The 20,675-nt window shown below is 37.5% G+C and overlaps 2 protein-coding genes across 2 annotated transcripts; one reads left to right on the top strand and one right to left on the bottom strand.

The window, feature by feature from the left end:
- Window positions 1-10,437: 10,437 nt before the first annotated feature.
- Window positions 10,438-17,299, top strand: LOC104592825 (ACT domain-containing protein ACR6-like). The gene is made up of 8 exons (XM_010252331.3): window positions 10,438-13,828; window positions 14,074-14,130; window positions 14,742-14,787; window positions 14,954-15,068; window positions 15,177-15,244; window positions 15,576-16,187; window positions 16,490-16,594; window positions 16,680-17,299. Exons 2-8 carry the CDS (start codon window positions 14,084-14,086, stop codon window positions 17,004-17,006), a joined length of 1,320 nt encoding a protein of 439 aa, XP_010250633.1. The 5' UTR covers window positions 10,438-13,828; window positions 14,074-14,083; the 3' UTR covers window positions 17,007-17,299.
- LOC104592827 (putative glycosyltransferase At5g11130) lies at window positions 11,389-12,332 on the bottom strand. Its single transcript, XM_019197030.1, has 2 exons — window positions 11,572-12,332; window positions 11,389-11,521 (listed from the first exon to the last, which is right to left on the bottom strand). Exons 1-2 carry the CDS (start codon window positions 12,330-12,332, stop codon window positions 11,389-11,391), a joined length of 894 nt encoding a protein of 297 aa, XP_019052575.1.
- Window positions 17,300-20,675: the final 3,376 nt, after the last annotated feature.

Genomic DNA, 20,675 nt, shown 5'->3' with positions numbered 1-20,675 from the left:
ACAATTACAAGCCGCTCCCTCGTGGTTGTTAAATTTAGCGGTTCTGTGCGGCCCATTAATGGCCAAGCCGTTCAGCCGTTGCAATCATGGACTTGGGCTTAAGCTTGGGACTTGGGTTATCAACTTGCCATCGCAAGAATCAGAACCCCTGAAAGGCTGAACTTCCCTAGTCCCTCCCCCTAGTCTACTCCAACCCTCGCTAATAGTCCAACACAGTGTAAAACTACCGAGTACTATCAACTTGGATTACTTAAAGTATCCAGGCCACGCGTCTTGTAAACCTGAGGTTTCGTATCTCCGGTTCCAACTTCCATGGAATCTAATGGCTGAAGTCAATTCTAGCAACATTTAATGCTTTGAGCCTGAGGACGTCACCACTCAGTCTCCCCCATCGAATTCACATCTGCCCCAAAGCGAAATCAGCTTCAGTCAGTGTAAGACTCGTTCGAACAGCCTGGCAACATCTCCTTACTTGTGTCTTTTATTTCATTTAAGAGGTTTTTATGATTCAGTCCACCTAGGATATTCTCTTGGGGAGATATTTTAAAGGTTGTTGGAACGGACCTTACACCGATTGAATCCGGTTTCTCACAAAGTGCTCCATAAACGTCTCATAGTACAACCCAATCCGTTCCAATGACAAATATGGGAGATGTCCACGGTTTGGTTAATAGAATCATGCTCTTTTTTTGTAAATTAAATTAATAGTATTATTATTTTTTTTATTTTGTCAAACAGAAACTGAATCGATACAACCAGTTAATCGGTTTTGATTTTTTATCGGTTCGGTTATTTGGTTTTTTCGTTTTTTATATTTATAATATATATTATATAAATATATGTATAATATTATTTATAAATAATAAATAATATATAATATATTATAAATATTTTAAAAATATATAATATATTTATAAATAGATCATTATAAATATAATATAAGTATATATTTATATATAATACATAGAAAATATGTGACATATATTAAAAATAATATATATATATATTGGTCGGTTCGATTAATCATCGGTTTATTTGTAGGTTAACCGAAAACTAAACCGATCCTTCGGTTTTTCAAAAATTCTGAACCGAAACCAAATCGATCGGTTTGATTAATTGTATTTTGCGGTTTGATTTTCTCGGTTCGGTTTGGTTTTTCGATTTTTCATGGACAACCCTAGAGAGATGTTCTCAATGCATGTTGAGATGTGCATAGAGAGCGTTTTGGGTACGTTTAAGGGTGCCAATGGACCGATTTTGGATTGGACGGGGTCCAATCCAAAATCAATTTGGATGGATTGGACGGACCAACAAGACATATTGGATTGGACCAATCTGGTCCAAAATATTTATTAGATTGGATTGGACTTGGTCTGTCTGTAACAAATTTTATATTGGATTAAGCCAATATCTAGTCCATTGATATAAAATAAGAATATATGTGTCAATGGACCGGGCTTAGGTTGAAACCAATCTAAATCAAAATGAATTTGAACAGATTGGATGGTCCAGGCATTGAATTGGACCGATCCAAATTGGTCCAAAACATTCATTGAATTGGATTGGACTTGGTCCATTTATAATGGACTCACATTGGATCGGATTGGATTGTCCAATCCAATCAACACCCCTAGGTACATTCTGTGGGAGCAAATTTGAACTCCTCCCCACCGCCTTGATTCTTTTACTTGGCTTCGATTGATACTCTTTTCGCTTTTCCTACTACAAGCGAGAACTTGTGTGATGCATGGGTTTTGTTAATAAGAATGAAACAATCAAAGATTTATAAACAAATTAAAAGAATCAAAATAATGGTCCGATCAATTTGACAAAACAACTAAATTAAATTATAATATGAATGGCTAAAACAAAGTCAATTGCATAGTTTATGGAAATAATCAGAAACAATATAATTCATGGAAAAGAAAGTTAATGTAGTTCATTAATTATTAATTATTATTATGATTAATTTTTAATAATTAATCATAATAATAGTTTATATATTATTATTGTTGTTGTTGTTAGTAGTAGTATATATTTTTTATTATCATAATTATTTATAATAATAATAATTATTATTATTATTGTTGTTGTTGTTGTTATTATTATTATTATTATTAGTAGTAGTAGTAGTAGAAGACCATATTGTATACGGACCGGATCAACTGAACCAATCACTTCACATTCAGTTTTTTTTTTTCAAAAACGGGCCCTCGCTACACCATTTTGTTCATCTTCTTCCCCTGAATGGTCATACGGGTCATGCGTTGACCCGATTAGATTCTAGGTATTTTGGGTGTTTTTTACTCATTTTTTTTGCTAAATCTTCATTTTTTCAATAGTTTATGCATCTATTCATAATAGAGAAGATGTTTGACCTCCTACTTGTTGTTTGGAATCATTTGAAAGAGCTCAAACGTCTGCTCAAGCCAAAAAAAGAGTTGAAACGCCTCCTCAATCCAAAAAGGAGGTGAAACGTCTGAAATGCCTGCAACATTTGAAACCTCACTCCATATAACAACTGAAATATTTGCAATCCAGAGTCTCAAAAACCATTCAACCTAAAAGTTTAAGCTGTTAGGTGAGATCAGCCCATTGGGCTTGAAGCGTGAACAAGTACAGGCCCATTCATACCTTGTGCTGAAACTTATTTAATTATAATTGGGGTAACGAGAATTGAACACTAGACCATTTGGTCAAAATGGCTCTGATACCATCTCAAAAAACCATTCAACCTAAAAGTTTAAATTGTTAAGTGAGGTCCTTGAATAGGTTGATATTCTCTAACACGGAGGAGCTGAAACCAAAGAAGTTGGAGGAAAACCTATATAAGAAACAAAGACGTGAGATGAGAAGAGAATGCAAGGAAAGAATGAAAAAAAAAAGTGGTTGAGACGATCAACCTTTTGGTCTCCTGAAGGTGTTCTCGATTTGAGACTGAGAGGGTGTGAGTGCTGGACATCTGAGACTAAGAGGGTGTTGTCGGTCTCCTGAAGGCCCTGAAGTTGTGTTAGGAAGTTTGAATGAAAATGTTGTTCTTCACGTTTGTAAATGAAAAGGTTAGAGAGGAGAAACGTTTGGTCTCCCACCGTATTTTGGGAACCAAAAGTCATTAATGTGATGTTAAAAAAATGAAAATAAACCTTAAAAAATCCCATAATGCAGATAACTGTGTTCGGAGAGCAACGTGAGCACAGGAAAGTACGCTCCCAAGTTAACCAAAACGCAACAATGTGCCAGATCAGCACGTTGCGGTTTAGTGTGTGTATAGTAACGGTGACAAAGGGTCATCATGCGAGGGATGACACTTGATGGTCAGCCCCATGAAGTTCGGTAATTATAATCACTTTTTTTAAGTTTTTGACATAATTGAAGGAAATGTTCAAAATATCTATGTAGTTATTTTTTATTAAAATGTTTATTTTTCAATTTTTTTTTTCATATCAATTACTATCTTAAGTATTTCTAATTTATAAGGTGTCAACTAGCAGGTTGATAAGGTCTTCAGTTAGTCATAGCAAACATTTTTGGACGGACTACTCCCATTCTATAGCCCTTCAAAAAAAATCCCTTTTCTCAAATTAATTTATTTTTTAAATTTGTTACTATTGAGACTAATTTCTATGGTAAAAATAATACAGATTTTATAAACAATAAAAGAAAGGAAGCTAATTGTGCCATAAAATTTAGGGAAGGTGATTACAATTGGACTGATAAAAAAAAAATGAAAAGAGTATGCTAAAGATAAAACCATTGGACTGATGAAAATGATAGGAGGATTAATCGTTTACCGTTTTCAAAAAACCAACGGTACCCAATCGGGTTAAGAAATGGGTAATCGAGCCGTGAACACCCCTGGTTTCAACGATTCAGAGATCCTCTACCAAGTCAGCCACCGTAGTTAACACAAATTTTAATCTTTATATCATAGATTTATATCTTGCCAAAATTTTGCAAGATTTCATAAATTTGCCAAATTTTCAAATAAAGAAAATCTTAAAGATTTACTGTGATGAACGGTGATTTGGCCCGATCTAACGAAAAAGGGAACACGTGGACACGACTTGACTAAGAGATAACAACTTAGCCTAGCAAGCCTAGTTCGCAACAATTGAGCTTGGGTATTCAATCACTTCGGCACAAGGTCACCTCGGCACAAAGTCACATCGGCATTCAATCTAGTTTGAAACTAAAAGACTGAAGTATCAGCTCGGGGCAACCGACCCGGACCGCCACGTAACGATCCCAGAAGTCTCTCCAGCAGACTCTGAACCTCACAGGATCACGCCGCATAACAGTAGACCTAATCTTTTCCCTGTTCGGATCGGGCGGAATTGATAATATTTATTAATTGACACGTTACTCCCCAATTAAAGCGGAAACGGATCCCCTCAGGACGAAGATCCCGGAACCGATTCACAAAACCTGCGAGGGCTCAACTATATAAAGGCACCAACCCCAATGACACAAGGTACGCGTGATTTTTCTACTCTCTAGCTCTCTAGTTTTCAAAGCTTTCAGCTCGCATCACAGTTTACTAACTTAAGCATCGGAGCGACCTCGACGGGTTAGCCACCCCGAATTCTCTGATCCGCTGTCTTGCAGATTCACCTAACTCGCTGCTCGATTGGAAGTCAGATCATCCTCCAGCAGGGAATAGTCAAATCGCGCTACATCATACTATAATATCAATTCAGATGAATGATATTCACATCAGTCCCCACATCGGGAGATATTCCCAATACATAACTGAGATGTGCCGTGAGACATTATGAGGTGCCCCCTTGTGGGGCGCTGATGTGAACTCAGATGAATGGGCCAATCGGGTTTAGGTATGCGCGTTCACATCTCTTCCCTACAAGGGGCCGCCCCACAACACATCATTACAGTGTATTGGAAATATCTCCCGATGATATCATCATTGGGAGATATTTACAATACACAGTGAGGATACGTTATGGAGCGTTGTGGGGCGGCCCCTCGTGGAGAGGAGATGTGATCTCCAGGTATGCAGTAGTGAGTTCACATGAATTAAATTTTTATGTGAAAAGAAAGAAAACTCAGGAGAAGAAAAAGAAAAAGAATAAGGAAATGGCAAACGGGTAAGCTAGCACATTGTGTAATACAAATACAAATTGGAATAAAATACATTTTGCTTTTTGGACAATTTTTATGCATGGTTGCACTCTCCTGCAAAGGAACTTCTCGATTAGGTTTTGATGATTTTGATATACCTGAATGTAATGTAATGTAAGTGACAAAAGATCGCCAATCCGCTGCCGAACTTATTCCAATTCCAACAGCTCGGACTCGTATCGTGGGGATCGCCGGAATACTTCGTATCAACTAAGGTAACAAAAGAGCCGATTTACATCATCCAAGCCATGTCTAAAGCCCCGCCCGCGTTCGTCACTTCTCTTCTTCTTGCCAATTGTAGATATTTCTTTATTGTAGTTATCAGAGGCCCCAAATTCAAATTGAAAGGAGATAACAAAATCAACACACCTCACATGTTGCCACCTGTCCCATTTTTTCAGGAATTAGGAAAGATCGTGAACTGGGGACCACATGGGCTAGAAACAAAGTGGGCTAGAAAATCTATTAAGAGTGAACATGTCTGTATACATAAGCCATAGGGTGTGGGTCCCCTGTGAACCCATTTATACAAGTCACTAGCGTATTCACTCTTGATAGGTTGCCAAGCCAACTTTGTTTCTACTCCGTCGGAACTCCATGAGCTGAGCCCCAAATGAAATTATGTCTTAGAATACTGCAAAGTCACTTCTTTCATATCATTTTTTTTTATATATTTCTTTTTTGAAATAAAAAAATATACTTAGCTTAAAAATGAAAAAACATTTTTTTATATAGTTGAGAATTCGGAGGGTTGGAACCATCTGTACAAGCTGATTTTGGCTTAGTTGATCGTGGTAGCACCCATCTGATAACGGATTTTGGATAGAGCTGTGAATGGGAAATCTGAAACCCCATATACAATAAATAAGTTTAACATTTTATTTATATAAATTTATTATACATGTATAAATTTAGAAGTAATTAGTTTTTTTTAACCTTTTAAGATTCTTTATTTTAAACTTAATAATATAAAGTCCAGTATATTGGATTTTGGATGGGAATCAGATGTGATCTGATACAAAACCCACTCAATTACAGTCCTAATTTCGATGCTCTAAACATGGGATAGGTGGCAATGTTTATACCCAACTTATTAGCTTTATGTTTTTCCATTTCACCGTTTCAAATGCCAACCCAAAGCTTCATTGGTTCTTAAAATTCCAAGTTGCTACAATGTCTTATAAGTTCAATGCCACATAAATAAAAGACAAAGGGAGAACAAAAGAATTCATAAGTTCACAAAGATGAGAAAAAGGAATGATAGAGATTAAAATAATTTTAGACGCATTAAAGAAAAAGAAAAAGATCAAAGAGTCTTGATAAAAAGATGAGGAAATCAAAAGATGTAAAATTATTTTGAAAATTAATTATTAAATGAAAATGTGTATAGGGCACTAATGGAGGGATGATTAATAATATTGATAGTATTAAAAATAACATGTACCTTCATAAAATCAAAACCAATGAAGTGAAAGAATTGTTAAATAAGATGAGGAAGAGAAATACGTCAAGACCTGCATTGGTATTCTAATATTATAAGTGTGGAAAGGTATGGGAGTCTAAGAGAGGTAGTCTTAGTATGACTAACTAAACTATTTAATAAGATAATGAAAGAATGAAAGATGCCTAATGAATGGAGAAACAGAAACATATTGTCTCTATTTAACAATAAAGGTGACATAAGAAGTTGTAATAATTATAAGGGATTAAACTCATAAGCCACATTATAAAGCTTTAAGAGAAAGTAATTAAACAAAAGTTATGACATGAAACAAGTATATCGAAAAACCAATTTGATTTTATGCCAAAAAAATCAACCATGGAAAATATCTTTATTTTGAGATGATTGATAGAAAAATTAAGAGAGAAGAAGAGAGATCTTCTATGGTATTTGATGAAGCACAAAATATGCCCACCAATAGATGATGCACAATCTGGACGCTCCCTCATGTGTTGCGACTCGGACTCCGACTAGTAGCAATCTGGCTGGGCTGAGCTGTGTGGATGAGCTGCGTGGACAAGTCGCAAACTAGGTATCCGAGCTGAAGTGAGCTATAAAAAGAGAAGAAGGTGAGAGTGCCCAGGTAGCTTTTATCCGGGGAGGGCACTCTGATGCTTAAGTCAGCGAATGTGTAGGAGTAACCTCTGAGAATGTAAGGGAGCTTGAGAGTATCAGTGTGCATACATTTCTAGGTGGATCTAGACGTCCTATATAGGCTCCTGGACTCAGGTAACTATCTTGAGCTCTTTGTGGAGTTGTTTCCTTATTTTCAGGTGCATTAAGGTGTCATTTGCTAGATTTGTGCGATAGTTATAGGTCGTCCGCGAGTCTTGCGGCGTACGGCTCGGTGAGTTGTTCCTGTAGTCGTGGTAACGGTGCTCGAGTGGGCGCGGCGCGCAGGACGTTTTCGGGGCGAGCTGTTGTTGTCAGCGGGCCGAGTTCACTCCAGCTTGGCCGCGCACCTGATGTCGATTGCCACGTACCGATCTATTGAGCTGTCTTTCTGAGTTTGACGCTGCATCGCCGACAACGTCCACGTGTCTGTAATCGTGTGGGGTAGCTGCTGTTGTCGGCGGGCCAAGCTCACCCCGGCTCGGCAGTGCACTTGGTGTCACTTTGGCGAGCTGTTTCACTATGCTGGATGTTGCGTTATCACCAGCGTCCACGTGTCGATAATTGTGTGGGGCGACCAAAATGCCCTCATCAGTATTCATTGATTTAAAGAAAGGTTATGATCCCTAGAGAGATAATATAGTGTATCTTAGAAAAAGGGGTTCCAAATGGGTGTATAAACTTAATTAAACATACACATGAGGATGCAACAAGCAATGTTAGAACACCTATTGGAGATACATCAACTTTTACGGTTATGATAGGTCTTCATTAAGGTTCAACACTTAACCCTCATTTATTTGCATTGATTATAAATGAATTGATTAAACATATTTAGGAGGAAGTTTCATTATGCAAGTTATTTTTTTATGACATTGTTTTAATTGATGAAATTACGTAAATTTAATAATATTAATAGTTCAAACCAAAGTATACTTAGGATCGAAAACCAAGAGATAACTCAATGTAACCTTTTTTAATACCATATTTTGATAATTCATAACAAGGGAGTAATTACAAAGAACATCACCCAAAGAATTAGAGCAAATTGGGCAAAATGAAAAGATGCATTTAGAATATCATATGATAAGTAAATACTACTTAGATTAAAAGAAAAATTTTATGAAACAATTGTAAGGGCAATTATGCTATATAAGGCAAAGTGTTGGCATTCCAAAAATAGCATGTCTAAAAAATGAGTATGGTAGAAATGCATATGTTGAAATAGATGAATGGAAAAATTATAAAGGATAGGGTCAAAAATAAAATCATTTCAAAGGAACTTATGAAGTAGCTCCATCAAGTGATAAAATGAGAGAAAGCAGACCAAAATGGTTTAGATCACAAGCATAGAAGACCGTTGACAACATTCATAAGATGAAATGATTTGTTGCATGTTAAAGGGGTTAGAAGGGTTAGAGGTAGACCAAAAAAGACATGGATCAAAGTAGTAAGAAATGATTCAAGTGCTCATAATTTAACATTAGATATATTATAAAAAGAATGGAATGGCAAAATAAGATTCATGAAACAAACCCATTATTAGAGGTGAGCAAAAAAAAATAAAACTGAAAAACCGAATCGAAAAATTGGTTAACCAAACCAGTCGGTTCAGTTTCAGTTAACCAATTTAAAAAATCGACGGTTAACCAAACCGACCGGTATACATGTTTTTCTATATATTTATATATATTATATATTATAAATTAATAAATACGTATTATATATATTTATATTTTTTATTATATATTTATATATATTTTTATAATAAATATTATAAAGTAAAAAAACAGAAAAACTGACAAATTGAACCGATCAACTAATTAATCGACTGGTTTCAATTTGATTCTAAGTACCAATTTTCTAAAAACTAACACTACCAATTCGGTTCACAAAAAAAGACCCACAGTTTAGTTGCCCAAACCGTGAACACCCCTACCCATTATAGTTGAGATAAGGCTTAGGTGATGATTATGATAAACAAAGAAAAAGAGCTCACAAATATTTAATGAGTATTTAATTTTATGGGTATAAAACATAGGACTCATAAAAGAGTTTCGGACCTCTTAGAACCAGCTGTTATCTGTCCCATATTCAAAATTCAGGACCCACCATTCAATGTATCCCAACTAAAACTTTGGTAGATGCACAACAAATTAATTATTTCATCATGTGACTTTGTCAATTTGATTGTAGAAGTCTCCACCATCCATCTAAATACTTGGTATCAAACGGTTAGAGGCTTTCCATGTAAGCTGATTTTTGGGATGGTTTATAATTAACCTTTCAATTAGATCCATCTTATGGCATGTTTCAATGTTTCAAACATAGGAAAAGTGGTGAAAATATGGGTCCTAGACGCTATAACAATATGAATCTCCTATAGAGAAGGATTTGCACCAAGGCTAATTAACCAATAAAAATTCGTCAAAATTCACGGTGTAATTTTGATTGGTCAAATATGTTATCATATCCGTCCACTCTAGACATTTGAGTGTTTAACCAATTCTCAATCATTACTGTACTATGAAAGAGACTCAATATTTTATTTTTTTAAATTTCTTTTTTTTTGGGAGGGGGGAGAGGGGTAGGTGTAATTAAAATATTTGAATTAAATAACCACCTAAATATCCATACAAAAGATTATAAAAAAAATAAACGGAGAAGTATAATGCAGCCCACTCCAGAATTTTGAAATTACAGCCCACTCCAGAATTCTTGTGGATTTGACATTAATCTATGATTAGGATTTATCTCAACTGTAAAGGGCAAATTTTTTAAACTACCTTTATGGTTTAGCTAATTGATTAAGTGTATTTTAACTGTTTGAAAATTAACTAACACTAACTCTACTGTTTTGAAAAATTATCATTATTGTTAAAATATTGACAAAAGTGCTAAAATATCTATTTTGCCCTTAAATCAAATTTGACTATGTTTTCTTTTAGAGTTTCCCTTAAACCGTCGCCGTTGTTTAACTTATTCCAAGGATTCACACTCTTTTCTTTCCCCTGTTCCACCACTTGCTGCAACTTTAACCAATGGCATTAACATCTTCCTTCCTCCTTCCTTCCTCTTCTTCTTTTTTTTTTTTTTTTCCCCTGTTATACCACCATTACTGCAACTCGAACCGGTGATGATAGCAACTTCCTTTCTCCCTCATTCTTCCATCTTCATGGCTGTTTCCGGAAGTTGCAGAGGCAAAAGTGGTTGAATTTAAACAAAGAAAAGAAAAACAAAAAATAAAGATAGGAATGAAAGGGGTGTTCATAGATAGAGAGAGGGGAATGCCGTTTCTATCATTGGTAACAGAGTTGTAGCTTGGGAGAACACCGTTTCTATCATCGGTAACAGTTGTAGCTTGGGAGAACACCATTCAGCTCAAAATCTCATCGTCTTCTACTGTCCGAGGTTGTTGGCCCATTGCTAGGGTCTCCAATCCGAGTTTGCAGGCCTGCTATAAACCTCCTACTCTTCCCCATCCTATACCTTGGCAACCGAAGAGGCAACTGCGGTGGTGAAGGTGATGGTGTTTTGTGGTCGTTGCTGCTTGATAGCTGATTGTGCGGGTGCATCTCTCTATCCCATGCTCCTTGTAATCCTTACAAAGAGATCTCCCATTCCCACAATTTTCCAAAAAAGTTTTCCATCAGATTCTGCAACAGAGCACGGAAGTAAATCAAAGGGAAATTGTCCAAAACCTATCATCACTTTTTATGAATTTTCTTAAATTCATCCTAACTTTTCAAAACGTCTAAAACTCACCATGTTAACAAGATTTTATTTTTTTAAAACTCACCGTCCCTTAGAACACCGTTAAAGTTCAATGACCCAATTTGACCATATCAACCTAAATGCATGTTTCATGACTAAACTGCCCCTTAATGGTGAATCAGCCTATTAAACATTTTATTGACCGAAATGCCCTTAAGCGCCCAATCCTATTTCATATATAAGATTCTTGCTCTCAACATCAAAGGAAGGCTCTTCTTACTCTCAATGTCCAAGGAAGGGTGCATAGATGAGTTTTCCTCAATTCCCATGTTAACTTCTACATTATTTTGGCATTCCACTTCCCCTTTCTCTGTATTTTCTGGTGTATCTTCTGGAGCTTGCAATCCAATTGCTTCTTCATCCCCTCAACCTCTCCTCCTACTCCCACAAACACCGCGATCTCCGACCATCTCAACACGTCCATGAACGGAAGATCCAGAATCAAACGCTCCGTAATCACCACCGGCACGCAACCGAACTGCAATGCGTCTCCGATTCCTGAAACATCTCATCCGTAGAAAAACAAGCAGAACTTACTGCTCGACAACCTCTCTGCGTACAACGCGGGATCAGACGGCTCAGATTCGACCAGGAACTGGGGATCGCCATGCAATTCGTTCGAGAACGTCGATTTGAGCTTCCCATTTTGATCCCCACTGCCGTTTAGGTTTAAGTAGCCCAGGTACTTGGCAGTTCCGTTGCTGGGCGGCGCGTGAAGATGTTGGTCGTTGAGGTGAGGAAAGCTGACATCTTTGTGAGGGATAAACCTACCTTCGGCTGTCGGAAAACATGAGATTTGAACGGAGTTCTTCTTCAACTCGACGATGTTCCTGTCGAAGTTCATGCCAATCGCGCTACCCGCTACAAGAAGCGTAGAAGTGTGGTCAGCCCCGAGTGTAAGGTTCCAAAAGGGGAAGTCCATCCACAGATTCCTGATCAATCGGACGATCCCTCTGTAGTTACGGGAGGAATTTGGGGGGAAAGGCAAGTAGAACAAATGGGCATCCTTGGCGTTGGTCATTACGAAGGAGCTTTTCAGGAGAGAATCGTGGAAGAGCGATTCGACTGCGGTACCGAAGGGTTGGGGCTTCTCTGGAGTATAGGCGAAGATCTTGAAGGTTTTGAGCATCTTCTGGTAACTGCCTAACTGGCGGGGAACGTTGCTGGCAAGAGATAGGGAGAGGTTAGGTCGGAGAAAGGTTTTGCCTGAACCACATCGTGAAAGCAGAGAAAGAGAAAGGATAAGGAGAAGAGGTGCACATAGAGCCATGAAAGAAGCCATATGCCTTGATCGGAGATGTCCCGCCATGGAAGAGTTGAAGCAGGAGTTTGTTTCCTGCTTGGTGGAATTGTGGAAATGGACTAATAGACACGGTTTCCTGTTTTATCTTTTTCCACGGTTATAGAAGTAGTCAAGCGGTAAAAAGTTCGTCTGGAGTCAGGAGTCAAGACCATTGAGCGTGGGGATTAACTGATAATACAACGCCCATCGTTAATCTGGAAGCTCCATTGACGATTGGAGGGCGGAGTCAGAGTGAGTGAGAGAAAGAAAGGGAAATAATGCTAGCGTTAAACTACGAAGATAAAAAAGAAAGATTTTAGCGGCAGAAGAAAGGTATAATAGTAAATTAATGATGCCCCTTAGTCAAAGTTACGGTAAGTTTAAGTGAGGGTGAATTATAGACAATTTTCCATTTATAAAAAATCCAATTATACAACGCTTTACAAGTACAAATCTTTTTATTAAGAAATCTCTCGTTCCCCCAGGTCTGTATCTATCACACAACCGGATTCAAGGAAGCATTCCGGAAGATATCACCAAATTGGAATTACTACATGTGTTTGATGTGAGTTACAATCGTTTATGTGGAAGGATTCCGGTGGGTGGGAATGTGCAGTAACTGGATAATTACTCACACCACACCCCATTTGTCATCATCCCCGGAGAATAGATCTCTGTCGTTTCCCATGAACTTGACTTAATCTTCCACGATCAAGTTCAATGATCATCCTGTTTCTTTAGCAATGGAGAAAAAGGAATACCCTATTGACCCATCTCTCTGCCTAATATTAAGAATAACATCTATGATATATGAACAAATTGATATCGTCCACATTTTTCACTAACTCTGGGCTCAGCCACCGGGAAACCTTCGATGTATTTCTTCGATTCACCTATCTCGTGAGGTTGTCTTACGTCGTCGGCCCCACAAATGTATCTACCACCGATGAAAACCCTAGGTAAAAAGAACAATTTCAAGACATTTCAGCATGATGAGACAAGCTGCGCAAAGGGGAGATAAAACGAAAGGGCCGTTAGAGTACATTTATTCGATTAGCTAAATCATAAAATAGTTTAACAAATTTATCCAAAATAAAAATATAAATAAATTTTTATCAAAAAAATGAAAAAAAAAGCATAATTATCATGATCTGGAAACCGGTTGGGCATGCGACCAAATGAACCCGGCAAAGGTCCGTACATGTGTGTGTGCCCTTTCCTCCTTGCAGGATGCCAACTCACGTGCTCTTTAAATTCCCGCGCTGCGTACGGACAATAATGGATGAGCGAAGTAAAAGGGGAGAGAGAGTGAGACCCATTGCATTGACGCACTCAAAATTTCATCTCGCCGTGTGAAGGGGCAGCTTTATATAGTTCGGGCAAATGCGTAACTGTTTGAGCGACCAATCACTGACCTACAAGTCACCTACCGCCGGGTGCGTTACCATTCGGGCAGGATGACCAAAGCTTCATGAAATCTGGTTAGCGTTGAAAGACTAGAAGTTGGTCTTCCAAGGGTTAAGGTCCTCAGTTCCTCACTTTCTCGTTTTGTTTTATTCATTTTTTTTTTTCTCTAAATCTAAATCTAAATCTCTTTCTCTTCTTTATTCTTGCTTATATGTTCTGATTCCCTTATCTCATCACATCTATTCTCCTTCCTTGGACTTGGGAGGGATCTTCATGCACCCTCTCGATAACACTGACTATTTCTACTTCTGGATTTTATTCTTAATCTGTTCTTAACTATTGGGTTGTCTGCAAATATTAGAAATTCAGAAATGGACGATGAGTATGCTAAGCTTATCAGGAGGATGAACCCGCCAAGGTCTTTTCTTTTTCTTGTTTCTGTTTTCTTTAATCAAATCTCCCCTTTTTTTCGCATTAGATTACTTTCTGTGTTTTGTGGTAGCAGTTTGAATTTTAATTTTTAGGAGCTATTAAGATAGTAATTTTTGCAAATATTTATCTGAAAAGCCTCTTTCTTAAAGTTGCCTTGTTAATGCCTTTCTCTTGACTTCCCCTATACGAATTATTTTCCGTGTGCTTGATATTGAGTATGGTGTGTTGAAATTTAAAAATTTTGAAGTAGGCCAGTTTCTAGGTTCTCCTTTTTTTTTTCTGTTGAAATTAAAGTTTTAATCTTTTTAGTTTCTGAGTTGTTGTTTTGTGTCACATCTAATCTCTTGTGCTTGTTAAGAGTTCCAGCAGAACTTTGCATAGAGGTGTGAATTAAAAATTTCCCTTGTTTATTTGGAGACTTCCATTTTCCTTTTTAGTTTTGCTTTGCTGCATCCACCTTCTGAGATACATAGAGTAAACAACTATTAATATTTCAAGGATGTGCGCCTCTTTTTATCTCCCTTTACTATCTTCTATTTTCTTCTGGGGTTCATTGTTGGCATTGCTTCCTTGTCTAATTTTCTTCTGTTGATGCAGAGTTGTGATTGACAATGATGCTTGTGAGCATGCCACTGTAATTCAGGTAAATCCTTCATTCTGTTTACTCTTTTTTTTCTTCCTTTTTCTCGGAAGAAAGTTGTTAGTATTGAATTGACTTATGGAATTGCTGAATTCTGTGTCTCTCCTTACACGCCTCCATGAAGTAATCATCCTTGGAAATTATTACTCAACTATGTTTCTTTAATTAGATTGATAGCGCTAATGAGCATGGAATTCTCCTGGAAGTTGTCCAAGTTCTCACAGATCTGAACCTTACTATAACAAAAGCCTATATATCTTCTGATGGTGGATGGTTCATGGATGGTACTACTCTTTCTTCTCTATCTGCCAATTTCCAATTTAAAAGTACTCAAACCTTCTTCCATTTGTTCCTCGGCTTCTTCTTCTCAATCAGAAATGTTAATGTTTCAGTGTTCAATGTGACCGACCATGCTGGTAACAAAATCAGCGATGAAGGAATCATTAATTACATACAGAAGGCAAGTACTTATTTACCAAGCAGTTCAACGTTCAACCTTGCAATTTTTTTTTTTTCGACTAAAGCATTTGCCAAGTAATAGTTGTCCTAGCACCCCTATTGAAGATTTCCATATTTTTGCTCAATTTATGTCTCCTCAAGTCATATCCAAACGAAGAAAAAATAAAGAAGGAAAGAAAAGTTCATGACGTTTTTGGTTATATATACACTCATTTTTTGAAGAGTTTCAAACTGAAATTAGTAGCTAACAGAGAATTCTATGATATGCACCTTTTTTCTGAAATTATTCCTCTCAATGTGAAATCGTTGATTCCTTATTGTAAATGTTGCAGACTCTTGAAACAGATGCCTGCTTCTTACCCTCGTTGAGAGGCTCTGTTGGAGTAATGCCCTCTAATGAGCATACCTCAATTGAACTAACAGGTGCTGATAGACCTGGTTTGCTGTCCGAAGTATGTGCCGTGCTCAAAAATCTTCGATGTAATGTAGTCAATGCTGAGATCTGGACACACAATGCTAGAGCAGCAGCAGTGGTTCATGTGACAGATGAGATGACAGGGTGTGCAATTGAAGACTCAGAAAGACTTTCCACAGTTAAGGAACTTTTGTGCAATGTTCTCAAAGGAAACTATGACCTGAACACAGCAAAAATGACACTTTCATCTCCTGGGGTGATGCACACAGAGAGGAGGTTGCATCAGATGATGTTTGCAGTCAGGGACTATGAAAGGGTTGGGGTAACAGGGATGGGGAGAACTGATGAGGATAGGAGTTCAAGGCCCCATGTTACCATATCAGACTGTGTTGAGAAGGACTATACTGTGGTTACCATGAGGTCCAAAGACAGACCAAAGCTCTTGTTTGACACTATATTTACCCTAACAGATATGCAGTATGTGGTGTTTCATGGAACAGTCAACACAGGGAGGTTGGAAGCTTATCAGGTAAGATGAAGTTCAGTAAGAGTTGATTGCAGATTGCAACGAATGTACCCAGACATGAAATTTGACCTCACGAGTTTAATTTGTTTAGTGTTGATTCAGATAAGTACATGCCTCCTGCAAGAACCAGGCAAATATGGCCAATTGATGGCTAAGCTTTTAGGCCTTGTTGGTCCTGATTATCTGTTTCTTGGGCATTGGCTAAAAATGATCCTATTCATTGCAACACAAATGCCCAACCCTGTGTTGCACGTATTTCAGTCTGTTCTTTGCTCTATATAAAGATATTTCTTGTTTAATTGTAGGAATACTACATCCGACATGTTGATGGTCTCCCTATAAGCTCAGAAGCTGAGAGACAACGTGTTACACAGTGTCTTGAAGCAGCCATTGAGAGGCGCACTTCAGAGGTAATGATATATCACCTCCCATCATCAAGAGAATCCCTAGGAAATAGAAACAGTTTCTCTTAAAATCTATTTATTGGTCTTGCAGGGACTGGAGCTAGAACTGTGCACAGAGGACCGGGTTGGACTTCTCTCAGATATTACCAGGATATTCCGGGAGAATAGTTTGTGCATCAAAAGAGCAAAGATCTCTACAAAGTGTGGGAAAGCAAAAGACACTTTCTACGTTACAGATGTGTCTGGAAACCCAGTTGATCTCAAAACAATTGAATCCATCCAAAGAGAGATTGGGCAAAGCATACTGCGAGTGAAACAGAACCTGAGTTTCTCTCCAAAGCCTCCCCAGGAGACAGCAGGCTTCCTCCTGGGGAACTTCTTTAGAACTAATTTCAGATTGATCAGATCGTACTCTTAACATCTCTGTACATAATCATTCAACAAGAAACTGTGCAGAAATATCAAAAGTTCCGCCAAACACCACAGGAAAAAACTAAAGCATTGTAACTGTGTTCTTCCAACTAGCATCATGGAGGGGTTAAATATTGTATCATCATACAGAAAAATAAATTTAGAGAATACCCCACTGTATACTGTAAAATACAGAAAAGTCTGGTAAATGCTTCTCTTTGTAAATAACATGTGTATAGAACAGTCTGTATGCTGTGATTTGTGAACAAAGTAAATGTAAAAATAGATTTTGTATATTCCCATACATGTTTCACTTCTCTTAGCTGAAAGTTATTATGGAAGATGCTTCATAACCCATCTATCACTGAACCCATGTCTAATTTCCTCATTGGGTTAGGTTGCTAGACCTCAGATGGGCCTGTGCTGCTGCTGCTGATGATTTGGCTATTACAACCACTTCAATTTACCCGAGTATCACTAGGCCTAGCTTTTTGGCTGACGGCAATGCCTATGTAATCATCATCTCAATAGTTTTCTAGGCTATTTTATGGAAGGAAATACAGGTTGAGTACATTGACATTGAAAAGTCAACTCCACTAAACATATGAGCAACAAAGCTGAAATCTGATCTGGACTCCTCCATCCTTTCTAAGATATTAAAAAAGGCCCATAAAATTCCAGACAAAACTTTCTCCAAACAATTTATCTTTTTAGGGATCTTCCACTATAAATATAGGCCAACAATAGCAAACATAAATTGGCTCTGGGACAGCAGCGCCTGACTTTGCATTTATGTGATTTTTGGATGATTAAATATGCCATGGATGAGTTCCATTTAAGGATTAACCAGGCCAAAAATCAGCGTTTTAACTTTTTAGCGTTCAAGTGTTTCTTGTAAAAACATACTCTAGAGTCAAAACACTTTTAAGCCCCAAAACACAAAGCCTAAAATTAGGAAACACAAATCCTGAAACCTATTCAAATGCAACCTTTCTTCCTAACTCACATGTTTATCTCAACTTCCTTCAACAAAGTTCATCTCTTTTTTTTTTTTGAGAAAAGCAACAAAGTTCATCTTGAGAACGCCTTGAGAATGATCAACTCATCACACGCATTAAGAACAATTTATGCTTTAGAAACCATCATTTTAATATTTGTTGTTGTCAGCCCATGGAATATTGAATGGACAATTTATTAATTTACCATCAACCCTTATAGTGGTGGTAAACGTGCACGTGCAGGTCTACTGGCATTCACATTTCACAGCATGGAAAGCTTCTAGGCCTCTCGAATGGAGAATTGGGATAGGCTCCTTGCAGAGCGCGCTTCGCACCGATCTCACAGCCAAATCCCACCCTGTATTCCCTTTAATAATAATTACAAATATTGGAGATATTCCTGATGTGCGGCCAGGATATACAGTGGGGTTGGTGTGAGATGCACTTTGTGAGGAGCAGATCTGGACTCTCAAATGGAAGGGATGCAAAAGTGACCAATTAAATTCAAGGTTTTTAAAATCGGACCGGACAGGTAACCATTCTGGGGACCGGTTCTCGGGTTGAATGGTCCAATCATTCTATTCAAACCAATGACCCATTCTGACTTAAAAATAAAAATGAATAAAAAATAAAAGCAACCAAAAACCGTTGGCTGGGTGACGGTTTGACTGCCTAGATCAGCAGATCGCTGACCAAATCAACAGTTTTGGCCAAAAAAACGATTTTAGGGTCAAATGGAACCAATTACCTGACCAGTTCCTGGCTTTTCCAGTCCGACCGTCCAGTCTGGCCTGGTTTTGAAAACCATGATTAAACTACTGGGTCGTTGGCTGAGCTTTATATTACCATTTTTTTGACAATGGACTACATAAACCGGGTGTGATACCAAAATAATTTGACCAATCGGTGTCCCTTAACAATATTGAACCATGGTTGTAGACAATATGGTAAAATTACCAATACACCCTCTTCATTAAAGTAAAAAATGTAAAACATTTTCACTTGGGGCATACTGATAATTTTACCATCTCCACCTACACCAAACTAACAGAAGGAATGGTCGTTCCAATCTTCAATACGCAAAGAGAGAAATAAGGCTCATAGTACAGGGAAGTTTAAGCAGTTCTCAGAAACTGAAGGGGAAGGGTTTAATAACCTTAAAACCAATCCCTCCATTGTTCCGAAGAAGACAATTGCCCGGGTGTTAAGGTCATTTGTCATTGAACTGAAATATGGGAAGCCGTTGGACCCAATTTTGGATATTCTCGGAAAATTAACATTGTCCCAGTCTCCCAGAGCTCATAAAATAGATGGCGTCTATAAAAGTTTAACAACTCAGATCAAATATGGAGACAAAATAAAAATAAAAGTGAATTATTTGCTTGGGTAGAGCTGTTGATGGGTCGAGTCTGGTTATGGACAGGGTTGACCAGTCGCGAACCAAATATTGTTTCTATTAGGCTTTCCCAGAACAGAACCAAATATTAATGGGGTTAATCAGGTCTATTCGGATCACATCCAATTATACTTAACATCTACAATTACCTATAATAATAACAACTTACAACCTCTTTTTTATAATATTATATATACTTAATAAAAATGGTAATAAAATAATAAATTATTTATATGTTGATATAACAATTGTTTAACCATCTATAAAATTTTCCTTTTGGCTAAGTTTGGAAAGAGTATAATGTATAAATTAAATACATATAACACAAATACAAACAAGATAATACAAAATATAAGGTTTTGCATTCTCACGTATTTGTATTTGTACTCATTCCAAACTGAGCCTTTTAGACAAAAAAATATACGGCCATACCCCCCCCCCCCCCCCGCCAAAAAAAAACTCTGGTGCGAACAGGATTTGATCCCGCCAGAGCTACAAACATCAGATTGTTCAGAACAGCAAGAAACAGTCTGGCAGTCTCCACTCCATTTATTAATCAAAGCACAAACCACAGAACCAGAACGAACATAATCAGTTAGATCAGTTTAATTTTGTTGGGTTGGCCACTTGGCCCAACGCATTGAGAACTCTATACTTGAGGGCTGGTGACACTTAACACCCTGCGACAAAAACTCCCTCTGAACTTTTGGACTTCAGCACTTTACCCCTTTACCCCTACTCTGTTAATGGGGTAAATGGTAAAGGTAAAATTACAAAATGGCCTATTTGAGATTCAGCAGGCTAAGAGCAGAAGCTATCAAATGATGAAAATTGGGTTATTGCACTTCAGCCCCTCGATGATGAGGTTATACTTTAACATGCCCATTTTATCATTTTGATAGCTTTTTGTCTCAATGCATCAAATCTCAAATGGGTAATTCAATAATTTTACCTTGATCATCAACCCCGTTAATGGAGTGAGGACAAACTATTGAAATCCAAAATTTCAAAGGGGTATTTATCACAAAATAAAGTTCAGGTGACAGTCTGTAATTTACTCAAAAATAAATCAATATGGCAATAAGTCTATCAATGGATTCTGAAAATACGATACCCAATTCAACCATCCCTGATTTGGATGTTATCATCGGATTGGATGCAGATTTAATGCCACGCAATCCAATTAAAATCTGAGCCCGATAAAATATTACCATTATATATATCAAGTTTATCAGTTAAAAACATACATAGTACAATTATGTATGTATACATCTATGCTTTT

Source organism: Nelumbo nucifera, chromosome 3 (genome assembly GCF_055504915.1).
Source record: "Nelumbo nucifera cultivar China Antique chromosome 3, China Antique-T2T, whole genome shotgun sequence".
In the NCBI taxonomy this organism is placed as follows: domain Eukaryota; kingdom Viridiplantae; phylum Streptophyta; class Magnoliopsida; order Proteales; family Nelumbonaceae; genus Nelumbo; species Nelumbo nucifera.
The sequence above is the reverse complement of the archived record's forward strand: the minus strand, read 5'-3'. Positions and strand labels throughout refer to the sequence as shown.

What these genes read in the sequence shown, in the direction of transcription:
- LOC104592827 (XM_019197030.1), bottom strand. Translation starts at nt 12,332, where the DNA reads ATGGCGGGACATCTCCGATCAAGGCATATGGCTTCTTTCATGGCTCTA. An exon ending in CCCGCGTTGTACGCAGAGAG is followed by an intron (nt 11,522 to 11,571) that starts GTTGTCGAGCAG and finishes GAGATGTTTCAG; the next exon opens with GAATCGGAGACGCATTGCAG.
- LOC104592825 (XM_010252331.3), top strand. Translation starts at nt 14,084, where the DNA reads ATGGACGATGAGTATGCTAAGCTTATCAGGAGGATGAACCCGCCAAG. An exon ending in GGAGGTTGGAAGCTTATCAG is followed by an intron (nt 16,188 to 16,489) that starts GTAAGATGAAGT and finishes GTTTAATTGTAG; the next exon opens with GAATACTACATCCGACATGT. An exon ending in TTGAGAGGCGCACTTCAGAG is followed by an intron (nt 16,595 to 16,679) that starts GTAATGATATAT and finishes TTGGTCTTGCAG; the next exon opens with GGACTGGAGCTAGAACTGTG.